The sequence below is a fragment of the Symphalangus syndactylus genome, chromosome 1, assembly GCF_028878055.3.
Source record: "Symphalangus syndactylus isolate Jambi chromosome 1, NHGRI_mSymSyn1-v2.1_pri, whole genome shotgun sequence".
In the NCBI taxonomy this organism is placed as follows: domain Eukaryota; kingdom Metazoa; phylum Chordata; class Mammalia; order Primates; family Hylobatidae; genus Symphalangus; species Symphalangus syndactylus.
This window is the reverse complement of record NC_072423.2, coordinates 95,617,966-95,633,748: the sequence shown is the minus strand read 5'-3', so window position 1 is coordinate 95,633,748 and position 15,783 is coordinate 95,617,966. Positions and strand designations below refer to the sequence as shown.

The 15,783-nt window shown below is 45.4% G+C and overlaps 1 protein-coding gene across 9 annotated transcripts in view; it reads right to left on the bottom strand.

The window, feature by feature from the left end:
* Nucleotides 1–15,783, bottom strand: part of TOP6BL (TOP6B like initiator of meiotic double strand breaks) — a 105,470-nt gene that overhangs the window by 657 nt on the left and 89,030 nt on the right. For 6 of the 9 annotated variants that reach the window (XM_055269428.2, XM_055269351.2, XM_055269262.2 and 3 more), the window contains one exon: nt 4,333–4,411. In XM_055269428.2, coding sequence (XP_055125403.1) covers nt 4,333–4,411 — 79 coding nt within the window. Of the gene's footprint in view, nt 1–3,454; nt 3,520–4,332; nt 4,412–15,783 lie in introns of all 9 variants that reach the window. The other 3 variants (XM_063643574.1, XM_055269178.2, XM_055269506.2) reach the window with 2 other exon arrangements.

Sequence of the window (15,783 nt, the reverse complement as noted above, 5' to 3'; positions counted from 1 at the left end):
AGAGACGGTTCAGGGCCTCCCTATTCTCTCACCAGGGCGGGAGATTGTCCCCAGCCCTCACTTGGGGGACTCAGGCCGCTCAGTAGCTTTCTGTACAGATTCTTCCTGGAGTCTGCACTGACAAGCTCCTCTCCCTGCCAGCCTCTGTCCCCCGCTCACCTCTCTGGCCTCAGTTCTGTCTCCCTTTGTTGCTCACGTTGCATTGAGCAGTGCCCATAGGCAGCTTTCCTACTCTTAACTGATTCATTTGTCAAAGTAAAGCGAGTTTAGATGGATAGATTGTTCCCCAGCAGGTCTTGGGGATGCAGATCAATGAGCTTTTCCCTGAGAGAAGCTCACAGGTGCTAGGAGGGGATGCAGACCTGTGTACAAAGCCCAGGGTTAGAACAGAGAAGGAAGCCGGCCACCTCTGGATGTGAGTAAGGGTTTCCATGAGGAGATACCTGAGCTGGCCTTTTGTTTTTTTGAGACAGGGTCTTGCTCTGTTGCCCAGGCTGGAGTGCAGTGGCGCAATCCTGGCTCACTGCAGCCTCGACCTCCTGGGCTCAAGCGATCCTACTGCCTCAGCGTCAGCTTCCAGAGTACCAGGGACCACAGGCGCGTGCCACCACACCGGCTAATTTTTTTTACTTCTTGTAGAGACAGGGGTCTCACCGTGTTGCCCAGGCTAGTCTCAAGCTGTCCTCCCGCCTCGGCTCCCCAAAGTGACGGTATTACAGGCATAAGCCACCACTCCTGGCCCCAGAGCTGGGTTTTGAAGGATGAAGAGTGATATGCCAGACAAGGGAGAGAAAGGGAATTTCTTGCTGAAAGTTAACGCAAGTAAACTTTATGCAAAGGCATCAAACAACTTCCTACATAAATTTTTACTTTTTAAAGATGGGGTCTCGCCTGTCACCTAGGCTGGAGTGCAGTGGCGTGATCATAGCTCACTGCAGCTTTGAACTCCTGGCCTCATTCTCTCGAGTAGCTGGGACTAAAGGCACACACCACCTTGCCCAGCTAGAAACAGATTTTCATCTGTAGGAGACAGGAAGCCAGTAAAGAGTTTTAAGCACTGGTGAAATATATTGGTAATTTTGTACTTCAGAAAGATCGTTCTTTCAAAGGTGTGGCTTAGATCAAACTAGAGACAGGAAGACCTTAAGAGCCCAATGACAAGTGAAGACAGGAGGGATGGAGCCATCACCAGGAATCAGAAGTGTTCATCAGGCCTAAGTGATAGGCCTTTGTGAGCGCCTGGATGTGGGAGAGGCTTCTTGGCCGGGCGCAGTGGCTCATGCCTGTAATCCCAGCACTTTGGGGGGCCGAGGCGGGCAGATCACGAGGTCAGGAGATTGAGACCATCCTGGCCAACATGGTGAAACCCCGTCTCTACTAAAAATACAAAAATTAGCTGGGCATGGTGGTGGGCGCCTGTAATCCCAACTACTCGGAGGCTGAGGCAAGAGAATCACTTGAACTTGGGAGGCGGGGAGGTTGCAGTGAGCCGAGATCACGCCACTGCACTCCAGCCTGGGCAACAGAGGGACACTCTGTCTCAAAAAAAATAAAAGAATGAGAGGCCTCTTGAATTAATCCAAGATTTCAGATGTGATAAATTGGATTAATCATGACAGAGACTAAAGTCTCTTTAGTTAGGAGAGAGGAAACTGAGGTACCAATGGGACCTCCACAAGGAGCTGCCTAGTGAGCAAATGAATCTCCCAGCTGGCACTCAGCAGAGGCCTTGGCTGGTCATACGAATTTGAGAGTCTTCAGCCCAGAGGCAGTGGTCAACAATTGGGATGGAAGATAGCTGGGTGGGAGAGCAGGAAGAGCACTATTTAGGCATGACCAGAGGAAAGTAGGTGAAGAGAAAAGCCCAGAGAGGGAAAAACCGGTGAGTCATAGCCTTACAGTGCCAAATTTTGCATATTTTTTTACAATGAAGGTAAATGCAAAATTTGGTAATTAAGAGGCCTTCCCTAAGGGGAGAAGTTTCAGAGGTCACAGAAAAAGCAAGTACCCTAAGTGAGGGAGAGAATGAGAGGAAGAAAGGGAGACAGGGTGCATGCAACTTGTGGTTTTGAGATCCTTGGCTGAGATGTGATGGAGAGGTTGAGGATAAGTGGAGGAAGTTCAAGGTCATGGGAGATTTTCTTCTGACAAAATGAGAGCTTGACCTGCTGAGGGAAAGGAACTCCGGGGAAGGCTGAAGGTGCAGCAGTGATAACTGATGCAAGCGGGTCCCGAGAAAGCAGGAGGGACGATCCCACAGTGAGCCTGGAGGAGATGGGTCCCCACACTGATGAGGTTCTGCAGTGGGAGGGTGCAAGTTGGGTGAGTTTACTGAGAAAAGAGATCAGTAAGTATGAAGCAGGAGGCAGAGACGGGGTAGATTTTTTAAAGAATGGAGTAGCCACTGAGGGGCAAAGGCCAGAAAGGCAAGGGGAAGGACTGACAAACCAAAGACTCCTGAGTGAGTGGGCCACCGATGGATGGTGGCATCAACACACAGTTTGGTGATTTTCTTCAGCAGGGCTGCCCATGTGAGGCGTAGAATGGATGCTGATGAGAGCCACAGGTCTGTAGGACAGAACAGCCCAAGCCATCCTCCAGGGGTTCCACCAGATTATAAACACCTAGATTTAAAGCTCATGTTGCACATTGGAGAAAACATGGGCTTTGGAGGCGGCAAGCTGAAAGTCATTACTTCCTGCTAAGCGTTCTGCCTGACCTGAGCCTGGGTCCTCTGGTTTGTTAGGATCCATGCCTCCCCCTGCCCCCAGAAGGGCACTGTAAGGACTAAATGAGATAAGGCAGTGGAAGACCCCAGCATCTCCCCAGGGTCCACAGAAGGTACTGAATTAAATGTTAATTTTTTTCCTTGTATGGGAAGATACTTATTCCTTTGTCTCTTCTGACTGCATAAATACTGAATTGTATGTATCATATTTGCATTTTTTAAAATCTCCAAATCTAAATTTATAAAAATAGATTCTTTGCTTTGTACAGCGTTCACAGCAGGTGCTTTTCAGTAGCAACAGCCCCCACATCATTTAAAACATGGTTCAGTTGACAGTGATTTCAGGGATACATCTTAGGCCTAAGCATAAACGCGTATGTGTTGTAGTTGTGACCCTAGAAAGAGGGATTTACCAACCAAGCATAGGTGCTGAAGTCACAATCCCCAATTTCCCTTGACCCAGATACTGTTTCATCTGAAGGACTCAAGATCTGTAGGAGGGCATCCCTGCTATTTCAGCTCTTCCAGAGACAGCAGAGCTAGGCTGCCTGGATTTGAATTCTGCTTCTGTCATTTACTGGCTGTGTAGCCTTGGGTAAGTTTATTGATATCTGTGGGCCTCAATTTCCTCATACGTAAAATGAGAGTTAGTAACAGTACCTGTAGCTCCTAGGATAGTTTTGAGAACTAAGAGCATTAGTACATTTTAAAAGCTCAGAATAGTACCTGGCATCTCTGCTAGTGACTGAATGTGAGAGCCGCTGTACCCCTGCTGCTGCGGGCTGGGAAGGCTGTTCAAGCATTGCAGGAGACATGTATGGAGAAAAGACTTCAGTATAATTGCAATCACAACACACGCACTGACACTTCCCCATAACACACACTAAGAGTGACGTGGTGCCAGGCCGGGCGCGGTGGCTCATGCCTGTAATCCCAGCACTTTGGGAGGCCAAAGCGGGCGAATCACAAGGTCAGGAGATCGAGACCATCCTGGCTAACACGGTGAAACTCTGTCTCTACTAAAAATATAAAAAATTAGCCGGGCGTGATGGCAGGCGCCTGTGGTCCCAGCTACTCGGGAGGTTGAGGCAGGAGAATGGTGTGAACCCGGGAGGCGGGGCTTGCAGTGAGCCGAGATCACGCCACTGCACTCCAGCCTGGGCAACAGAACGAGACTCTGTCTCAAAAAAAAAAAAAAAAAAAAGTGACGTGGTGCCTGCTCCTGGGAGCAGCCTCCAAATCCCAAATCATAGTATTAACCAAAATGGGGGGAGCTGCAGCATCAACCCCAGTGATCAAGAAAAGATGTGAAGGAACTAACTGGATTCAGGGCCTGAATCTGCGTATTACCTACCCCCACCCCATCATGTGCAGCTATCTGTAACTGCACAGACTTTATTACAAATTTCTAGTCCTGTCCTAACATCTTGGGGAGGGAAGACCTGCTGCTGCCTTGAAGACCCACAGTGGCAGCAATAGCCCACTAAATTGCAGAAGGACGCCACTGCAGTAGAAGGTACAGTGGAATAGTTTGAAAGTTTGAACTCATGTTTTTTACTTCCCCAGCTGCAGTCCAGGGCTCACTTGAAAAGCTAAAACCTTACCTGCTAGGAGCTCCAGGCTGCTGTTATCAGGTGCGTCCTCAGTGCCCTGGGCTGAGTCCTTTTTCTCTAGGGTTAGCTGCTTAAAAAAATTAGAAGTCCTAAGTGAGTTTTGTAGAAACATGAACGAGCCCTAGTCAAACAGGAGTGTGCCTGGTGGCTTCACTGACCTCACAAGGTTATCTGCCCTCACCTGGAACTCCCTCTTCCTCCCGGCTCATGAATCCCCCTACCCACCCATCCAGTCTTCAAGGTTTCCCTCTGTGGATCCTTCTCCACTCTGGCCACTCACGGCACATCCTTTCTTCTCTGAGCTCCAGTCTCTTGGCTACTGCCTGCCCATTCCTCGGGCTCTGCATACTCTGCAAGTATCCTGTGTGCCCATTCATCAAGTAATGTGCATATGTCCATTTTCTACACCCTAAATCCCTTCAAAGGCAAGGGCCATCATGCATTTATCACTTTACAGCTAGCAGAGTGCCTTACACCAGGTAAGTTTGAGAAAGTCAAACCTGGGAAGCCACAGGGATATCCTGTAGTCATCTGTAGCCTCCTAGAGCCCTGCCACACTGGTTAGTTCAATAATTTGGACAGAGAAAAAGAGGTTCTTACTGAGACCAGAACCCAATCCTCCCAGCTCCTTTTCAAGAATACAGATGTATAAAAATAGATAATCCTCTTCCTCAAAATTAAAAATTTATAGCCAGGCGCGGTGGCTCATGCCTGTGTAATCCCAGCACTTTTGGAGGCCAAGACAGGCAGATCACCTGAGGTAAGTAGTTCGAGACTAGCCTGGCCAACATGGTGAAATTCCACCTGTACTAAAAATACAAAAATTAGCTGGCTGTGGTGGTGGGCGCCTGTAATCCCAGCTACTCAGGAGGCTGAGGCAGGAAAATTGCTGGAACCTGGGAGGTGGAGGTTGCAGTGAGCTGAGATCATGCCATTGCACTCCAGCCTGGGTGATGAGTGAGACTCCATCTCAAAAAAAAAAAAAAAAAAAAAAATTAAAACTTTGTGCTTCCTGGCCGGGTGCGGTGGCTCAAGCCTGTAATCCCAGCACTTTGGGAGGCTGAGGCAGGCAGATCACAACATCAGGAGATTGAGACCAACTTAGCTAACACAGTGAAACCCCGTCTCTACTAAAAATGCAAAAAAATTAGCCGGGTGTGGTGGCAGGCACCTGTAGTCCCAGCTATGCAGGAGGCTGAGGCAGAAGAATGGCGTGAACCCGGAAGGCAGAGCTTGCAGTGAGCCAAGATCATGCCACTGCACTCCAGCCTGGGTGACAGAGTGAGACTGTGTCTCAAAAAAATAAAAATAAAATAAAATTTGTGCTTCCCATGTAGAAAAGTGAAGTCAATCCACAAGAATGGGAGAAAACATTTACAAATCATACCTGCTAAGGTACTTTTATCCAAATTAAATAAATTTTTAAAATTTATTTATAGGCCAGGCACGGTGGCTCACACCTGTAATCCCAGCACTTTGGGAGACTGAGCCAGGAGGATCATGAGGTCAGGAGTTTGAGACCAGCCTGAACGACATGGTGAAACCCCGTCTCTACTAAAAATACAAAAATTAGCCAGGCGTGGTGGCGTGCGCCTGTAATCCCAGCTACTCAGGAGGCTGAGGCAGGAGAATCGCTTGAACCCAGGAGGTAGAAGTTGCAGTGAGCCGAGATCGCTCCACTGCACTCCAGCCTGGGTGACAGAGCAAGACTCCGTCTCAAGAAAAAACAAAAAAATTATATTTTCTGTAGTGACGAGGTCTCACTATGTTGCCAAGGCTGGTATCAAACTCCTGGGCTCAAGCAATCCTCCCAGCTGAGCCTCCCAAAGTGCTGGGATTACAAGTGTGAGCCACCTTGCCTGGCCAGGATAAAGAACTCTCATAACTCAGTAATTTAACAAACCAATTTAAAAATGGGCAAAAGAGGGCCAGGCGTGGTGGCTCACGCCTGTAATCCCTACACTTTGGGAGGCCGAGGCGGGCGGATTACAAAGTCAGGAGATCAAGACCATCGTGGCTAACATTGTGAAACCCTGTCTCCACTAAAAATACAAAAAATTAGCCGGGCATGGTAGTGGGCACCTGTAGTGCCAGCTACTTGAGGCAGGAGAAGGGTATGAACCCGGGAGGTGGAGCTTGCAGTGAGCCGAGATCACGCCACTGCACTCCAGCCTGGGCAACAGAGTGAGACTCAGTCTCAACAACAACAACAAATGGGCAAAAGATTTGAATAGACCTTTCTTCAAAGAAGATATACAAATGGCCAATAAGCACATGGAAAAGATACTCAGCATCAGTATTCACTAGAGAAATGCAAATCAAAACCGCTAAATTACTTCACATGCATTAGAATGGCAATAAGAAAAACAGTGACAACAGTTAATGAGGGTATAGAGAAATTGGAACCATCACACTGTGCTGGCAGGAATGTAAAATGATGCAGACTGTGGAAATCAGCTCGAAAGTTCTTTAAAAACTTAAAACAGTGTTATATGACTCAGCAATTCTCCTAGATATATACCCAAGAGAGTTACAAGCATGTCCACACAAATACGCTGTTCATAACAGCATATTCATAATAGCCGAAAAGTGGAAAAAACTTGTGTTCATCAACTAATTAATGGATAAAATGTGGTATCCATACAACGGACTATTATTCAGCCATAAAAAATGGATGAAATTGTTATATGGTACAACATAGATGAACCTTAGAAACATGCCCAATGAAAGAAGTCACATAAAGGCCCATGTTGTATGGCTCCATCTATATGAAGTGTCCAGAATAGGCAAATCCACAGAGATGGGAAGTATACTAGTGGTTGCCAGGGGTTGAAGGGAGAGGGGAACTGGGACTCACTGCGGATAGGTACTGCTAATGGCATGATGGAGATGTTCTGTAATTTAGTGGTGATGGCTGCACGGCACTGTGAATATACTTAAAATCAATGAGTTTTATTCTTTAAAGTGGTAAATTTTATGGTATATGAATTATCTTCATAAGAGATCTATCATATATTGTTTACTAAAACAAGTTTTAGTTCCCAAGTAATTACATTCCAAGGAACATAGGAGGGGCAAAAATAATCCTAAAGACGTAAAGAAAGAAACAGGATATTTTCTAAACATTTTTATCTTGAGAGAGAACTTTTTTTTTTTTTTTTTTTTTGCTTTAGCTTGGGAAATCTCATATCATAGATAGATCTTTCTCCTGTCTTGAAATTGGTCTTATCAAGGAACTACCCACATTGAGATATGAAGCTCTGGGCCTCTCTGGGAGCCTTGCACACCCTTCATTCATCACCTGGTCCCCCAGATAGCCCTGACCTCAGGATACGCCTTCTTGGATTTAACATTCTATGGGACATTTATTTCTAGTCTACCCCCTCCCCCAACCCGCTGGAAACAATGCCTTTCCTTAGAAAATTGCCTCCTTGATACTACTCCTGCTCATTCTGGGTTTAAGTTCTCAGTCCCTACATATACCTATGACACTAAGCCCTGGAGTACTATTTTGTTCACTCCTTCCTGGCCCACTGTCTCTGTTCCAACATTCAGGCTTAAAATATCCACTCCTAGCCAGGTGCAGTGATGCACACCTGTAGTTCCAGTTACTCAGGAGGCTGACACAGGAGGATCACTTAAGCCCAGGAGTTCGAGGCTGTAGTGCACCTTGATCACACCTATGAATAGTCACTGCACTCCAGCCTGGGCAACATAGCGGGAACCTGTTTCTAAAAAAATAAAAACAAAAATAATACCCTCTCCATTCCTGCATGACCTTTCCCTGAATATATGCACTCTACATACATACTCCCTCATTTTTTCAGTTTCTCAATAAAGCATATAATAGATGGTTTTCTTCCCTGTTACTCAAGAAGTCAGCTATTCTACCTTTCCTGTTTAGAAATGGAAACAGAATGGCCCAGAGGTGAAAGAATTTGACCTATCATCTTTAGTCTTGTAGTTCTAGCTGAAGCCACTGGGTGCCACTCTTGCACCACTAACAAGTTATTTATCACTAAATGGCCATTACCAGAGGGAAACCTGATGAGGATGTTGAGCGGAGAATCATGGGTTCTACTCAATGACCTGGATCACTCATCTGCCCTGGGCTTGCAACCCAGTCCTCTGTGTTAACAATATTACCAGGTTTCAGAGCCGGGAGATCTCAGTACAAATTCTAGCCTTGCTATTTACTGACTGTGTGATTCTGGGCAAATTATGAAAGTTCTGTAATCAGTTTCCTCATCTGTAAAATGGGAAAATTATGACCTAATTTATAATGTCTTTGCAGAGATTAAAATTAAAATCTTGGCACAGACTAGGGATTCAGTAAGTGTTCCTTCTTTCCAAGACCTATGACTACTGGTAAGACCTTGAGTTCACTAGCCATCTGCCAAATTAATTGGGCTATGAATGGCCCTGAGGCTATGAGCCATGACTATAGCAAAAGAACAGGGTAAAAGAGGTCAGATCATCTTTTTTTTTTTTTTTTTTTGAGACAGAGTCTTGATGTGTCGCCCAGGCTGGAGTGCGGTGGCATGATCTTGGCTTACTGCAACCTCTGCCCCCTAGATTCAAGCGATTCTCATGTCTCACCCTCCTGAGTAGCTGGGACTACAAGTGTGTGCCAACAGGCCCGGCTAATTTTTTTATTTTTAGTAGAGATGGGATTTTGCCATGTTGGCCAGGCAGGTTTCAAACTCCTGACCTCAAGTGATCCACCTGCCTTGCCCTCCCAAAGTGCTGAGATTACAGGAGTGAGCCACTTCGCCTGGCCCGGATTATCTTTTTTAGGTCTTACTGGGATACCACAGAGGCCCAAGTAAAAGTACTTCAGAGGCTGAAACACTCCTAGATCCTGAAGAGTCCCTCTGCGCATATATCCTGGGTCCTATGATAACAGCACATGCCTTACCCTGAACCTGTCCCTAGAAAGCTGAAGATGTGGATCGCTGTAGTGAACTGCATTCTTCCCCACCCCAAATATGTCCAAATCCTAACCCCCAGAATTTGTGAATGTGAGCTTATTTGAGAAAAGTCTTTGCACATGTAATTCCAGATCGCAAGATGGGATTAGCCTGGATTTAGGGTGGGCCCTAAATCCCTAATTACCTGCCTGTAATCCCAGCACTTTGGGAGGCCAAAGCAGCCAGATCACCTGGGGCTAGGAGTTCGAGACCAGCGTGGCCAACATGGCAAAACCCTGTCTCTACTAAAAATACAAAAATTAGTCGGGCATGGTGGTAGGTGCCTGTAATCCCAGCTACTCGGGAAGCTGAGGCAGGAGAATCGCTTGAACACAGGAGGTGGAGGTTGCAGTGAGCCGAGATTGTTGTCACTGCACTCCAGTCTGGGTGACAGAGCAAGACTCGGTCTCGGAAAAAAAAAAAAAAAAGGCAGAAAGATTTGAGAGACAGAGAGAAAGCAATGTGAAGATGGAGTTACAGTTTGGAGTTACGCAAACTACAAGAAACTAAGGAACAGTTTTTATCAGAAGCTAGAAGAGGCAAGACAAAGAAGCACTCTCCTCTAGAAACTCTAGAAGGAGTGTGGCCCTGCCAACACCTTGATTTTGGATTTCTGGCCTCCAGAACTGTGACACAATAAATTTGGATTGTTCTTAAACCTTCAAGTTGATGTTAATTTCTGACAGCATCCCAGGAAACTGATATAATGGATTTTACCTTTATTTGCGCAAGGCATGGACAGCAGCTTTCCAAGTCAGAGGGAAACTGGCAAGAGTATTTGCGGTGAAGCAGCTGAAAGGAACAGCGGACGCATTCCTGGGAAGTGCATCCTAGAAGGCACAGCCAGCCATGAAAGGTGTGGTGAAGGGAGCACTGACGGCTTTACTGCCTCTCTAGTCACACTGAACAGGAGAATGGTCAAGTCCATAAGATGCTTTGATCCTTGGGTGCCTGGGCACCTAAACTTCCCCACCCAATCAGGCAAGCAGAAGTACAAGGGGCAGAGCAGATGCAGAGGAGGTACCAAAGGCCCTGTTACTCATTTTCTCAGAAACAGTGTCCATAGCGCGGTGGCTCAAAGTGCTGTAATCCCAGCACTTTGGGAGGCCAAGGCAGGCGGATCACGAGGTCAGGAGATTGAGACCATCCTGGCTAACACGGTGAAACTCCATCTCTACTAAAAATAGGAAAAACAATTAGCCGGGCATGGTGGCAGGCGCCTGTAGTCCCAGTTACTCAGGAGGCTGAGGCAGGAGAATGGCGTGAACCTGGGAGGCAGAGCCTGCAGTGAGCTGAGATCGCGCCACTGCACTCCAGCCTGGGCGACAGAGCAAGACTCCGTCTCAAAAAAAGAAAAAAAAAAAAAAACAGTGTCCATAGTTTTTATAACTATTGAGATATAAACTGACAGAGTAAACTGCATATATAGAAAATGTACAATTTTTTTGCTTTTTTTTTTTTTTGAGACAGAGTCTCACTATGTTGCCCAGGCTGGAGTGCAGTGGCATGATCTCAGCTCACTGCAACCTCTGCCGCCCAGGTTCAAGCAATTAATTCTCCTGCCTCAGCCACTCAAGTAGCCGGGATTATAGTCGCCTGCCACCATGCCCAGCTAATTTTTTTTATATTTTTAGTAGAGATGGGGTTTCACTATCTTAGCCAGGCTGGCCTTGAACTTCTGACCTCGTGATCCACCTGCCTCAGCCCCCCAAAGTGCTGGGATTACAGGCGTGAGCCACCGCACCTGGCCGAAAATGTACAATTTTTAAGTACACATGTACATACCTGTGAAACCATCAATCAACATAATAAACATATTCATCTCCCTGCAAGCGTCCTGCTGCCCTTTATAATCATTCCCTCCAACTCTCCCACCTCCCATCCTCTAGTAACCACTGACCTGTATAGATTAGTTGGCATTTTATAGAATTATATGTAAGTGCAATCAAACAGTATGTACTCCTTTATTCCTCGATTTTTTCACTCACCATGCTATTCACAGATTCATCCATGTCACTGTATCAATAGTTCTTTCCTTTTATTGCCACATAGTGTTCCTTTATATGAATCTACTACAATTTGTTTATCCATTTACCTGTTGATGCTGGGTTGTGTCTCATTTTTGGGGCTATAACAAAAGTGCCATGAAGATTTGTGTATGAGTCTTTGTGTGGAGATATGCTTTCATTTCTCTTGGGTAAATACCTAGGAGTGAAAGAGCTAGGTCATATGATAGGTGTATATTTAACTTTTTAAGAAACTGCTAACTGTTTTCTGAAGTGCTTGTACCATTTTTCATTTCCACGAACAGTGTATGTGAGTTCTTTCTTCCACATGCTTGTCAACATGTGGTATAGTCAGTCCTTTTATTCCAGTGGTATAAAATGATTCTCATTGTGGTTCTTCTTTGAACTTTTGTTGTGACTGATGATGTCGGGCATCTTATGTCTTTATCTGCCATTTGTGTATCTGTAGCTTCTTTCGCGAAGTGTGTTCAAATATTTTGCCCATTTAAAAAAACCGGGTTGTGTTCTTATTAATGAGTTTTAAGAGTTCTTTATATATTGAGGATATTATGTTAAGGTTTTTAAACATTCTATTTTAAAAATAGATGCAGTGCTATCAGGTACATAGGGGCACTTCTTCTTGAGTGAGCTTCGTATCTTTCAAGGAATTTGTCAATTTCATCTAAGTTGTCAAATGTACTGTAAAGTTGTTCAAAATATTCTGATAATCCTTTTAATATCTGATGCTACCTTTCTGATTTCTGATAGTGACAATTTGTGTTCATTCTTTTTATTCTGATTAGTCTGGCTAAATGTTTATCAATTTTATTAATCTTCTAAATGAGCCACCTTTTAGTTTCATTGATTTTTCTCTATTGTTTTTCTGGTTTCTGTGTTACTGATTTCCCTTCTGATCTTTATTATTTCATTTCTTCTGTTTAATTTGTGTTTAATTTACTCTTATTCTAGTTTCAGTTGGAAAGTGATGTCATGGATTTGAGCCTTTTTTCTTTTCTAACACATGCATTTTCCCCTCTAAATACATCAGCTACATCCCACAAATTTTGATAATTTGCTTTTCCATTTAATTAAAATATTTCTTTTTTTTGAGACGGAGTCTTGCTCTGTCGCCCAGGCTGGAGTGCAGTGGCGCAATCTCGGCTCACTGCAAGCTCCACCTCCCGGGTTCACGCCATTCTCCTGCCTCAGCCTCTCTGAGTAGCTGGGACTACAGGCGCCCGCCACCACGCCCGGCTAATTTTTTGTATTTTTGGTAGAGACGGGGTTTCACTGTGGTCTCGATCTCCTGACCTCGTGATCCACCCGCCTCGGCCTCCCAAAGTGCTGGGATTACAAGCGTGAGCCACCGCGCCCGGCCTAATTAAAATATTTCTAATATCCCTTTGATTTCTGTGTTTAACTCATAGGTTATTTATAAATGTGTCATTTAGTTTCCAAATATTTGGGGATTTTCTAGATATCTTTCTTTTATTGATTTTGCTGTAATAATTCTATTATAGTCAGAAACATACTTTTATGACTTAGATCCTTTAAAATGTATTGAGACACATTCAATGCCCTTAGAATATGTTCTATTTTGGCCGGGCGCGGTGGCTCACGCCTGTAATCCCAGCACTTTGGGAGGCCGAGGCAGGCGGATCACGAGGTCAGGAGATCGAGACCATCCTGGCTAACACGGTGAAACCCCGTCTCTACTAAAAATACAAAAAATTAGCCGGGCGAGGTGGTGGGCGCCTGTAGTCCCAGCTACGCGGGAGGCTGAGGCAGGAGAATGGCGTGAACCCCGGGGGGCGGAGCCTGCAATGAGCCGAGATCGCGCCCCTGCACTCCAGCCTGGGTGAAAGAGCGAGACTCCATCTCAAAAAAAAAAAAAAAAAGAATATGTTCTATCTTGCTGAAAGTGCCTTGTGCACTTGAAAAGAATGTATATTATTCTGTGGTTGAACAGAGTGTTTTTATAAATGCCAATTAGGTCAAAGTGATTGAAAGCATTGTTCTGTCTCTACTTATCTTAACTATCAATTATGGAGAGAATTATGTTGAAATCTCGAAATATAATTTTGGATTTGTCTATTTCTCCTTATAGTTCTATTAGTTTTATGTTTATTTATTATTTTTGAGGCAGGGTCTCACTGCCACCTAGATTGGAGTGCAGTGATATGATTTTAGCTCATAGCAACCTCTGCCTCCTGGGCTCATGCAATTCTTCCACCTCAGCCTCCCGAGTAGCTGGGACTACAGGCGTGTGCCACCACACTTGGCTAATTTTTCTATTTTTTTGTAGAGACGGGGTTTTGCCATGTTACCCAGGCTGGTCTTGAACTCCTGGGGTCAAGTAATTCACCTGCCTCGGCCTCCCAAAGTGTTGGGATTACAGGCATGAGCCATCGTTCCCAGCCCCCCTGTATCATGGTTTTGTTTTCTTTAGGAGAGAGTCTTACTGTCGCCCAGGCTGGAGTGCAGTGGTGTGATCTTGGTTCACTGCAACCTCTGTCTCCTGGGTTCAAGCAATTCTGCCTCAGCCTCCTAAGTAGCTGATTTACAGGTGCATGTCGCCACACCGGGCTGTTTGTATTTTTAGTAGAGACAGGGTTTCACCATGTTGGCCAGGCTGGTCTCGAACTCCTGACCTCAGGTGGTCTACCTACCTCGGCCTCCCAAAGTGCTGGGATTACAGGTGTAGCTACCACATGCGGCCTGTATCATGTTCCGCGCCCCCCGCCCCCCTACCCGCCAAGACAGAGTCTCAATCTGTCACTCAGGCTGGAGTGCAGTGGCGTGATCTCAGCTCACTGCAACCTCTGCCTCCTGGGTTCAAGCAATTCTCCTGCCTCAGCCTCCTAAGTAGCTGGGATTACAGGTGCATGTCGCCACACCCGGCTGTTTGTATTTTTAGTAGAGACAGGGTTTCACCATGTTGGCCAGGCTGGTCTCGAACTCCTGACCTCAGGTGGTCTACCTACCTCGGCCTCCCAAAGTGCTGGGATTACAGGAGTAGCTACCACATGCGGCCTGTATCATGTTCCGCACCCCCCGCCCCCCTGCTGCCAAGATGGAGTCTCAATCTGTCGCTCAGGCTGGAGCACAGTGGCGTGATCTCAGCTCACTGCAACCTCTACTCCCTGGGTTCAAGCAATTCTCCTTCAGCCCCCGCCAAGTAACTGCGATTATAGGTGTGCATCACCATGCCCAGCTAATTTTTATATTTTTAGTAGAGACGGGGTTTCACCTTGTTGGCAAGGCTGCTCTCTAACTCCTGACCTCGTGATCCGCCCACTTTGGCCTCCCAAAGTGCTAGAATTACAGGCATGAGCCACAGTGCCCGGCCTGTATCATGTATTTTAAAGCTCTCTTAACATGTGCATGAAAGGGGAAAAAAGAAAAAAAAAGTGCATGAATGTTTAGGATTATTGTCTTTGTGATTAATTGATCTTTTCATTATTATGAAATCACTCTCTTAATCTCAGGTAATATGTTTTGATCTGAAATCTACTTTGTCTGATATTACAATAGCTTCTCCAGCTCTATTAGGGTAAGCATGGCATATCGTTTTCTATATGTTTAATTTTTTTCTGTCTTTATATTAAAAGTGGGATTCTTGTAGATGCATATTGTGTTGGCTCTTGCTTCTTTACCCAGTCTAACAATCTCTGCCTTTTGTGTGTGTGTGTATGTGTGTGTTCGTGTGTGTTTTATTATTATACTTTAAGTTCTAGGGTACATGTGCACAATGTGCAGGTTACATATGGATACATGTGCCATGTTGGTGTGCTGTACCCATTAACTCATCATTTACATTAGGTATTTCTCCTAATGCTATCCCTCCCCCTCCCTACCCCACGACAGGCCCTGGTGTGTGATGATCCCCACCCTGTGTCCAAGTGTTCTCATTGTTCAATTCCTACCTATGAGTGAGAACATGCAGCGTTTGGTTTTCTGTCCTTGTAACAGTTTGCTGAGAATGATGGTTTTGCTCAGTATAATGGTTTCCAGCTTCATCCATGTCCCTACAAAGGACATGAACTCATCTCTTTTTTATGGCTGCATAGTATTCCATGCGTGTATGTGCCACATTTTCTTAATCCAGTCTATCATTGATGGACATTTGGGTTGGTTCCAAGTCTTTGCTATTGTGAATAGTGCCGCAATAAACATACGTGTGCATGTGTCTTTATAGCAGCATGATTTATACTCCTTTGGGTACATACCCAGTAATGGGATCGCTGGGTCAAATGGTATTTCTAGTTCTAGATCCGTGAGGAATTGCCACACTGTCTTCCACAATGGTTGAACTAGTTTACAGTCCCACCAACGGTGTAAAAGTGTTCCTATTTCTCCATATCCTCTCTAGCATCTGTTGTTTCCTGACTTTTTAATGATCGCCATTCTAACTGATATGAGATGGTGTCTCATTGTGGTTTTGATTTGCATTTCTCTGATGGCCA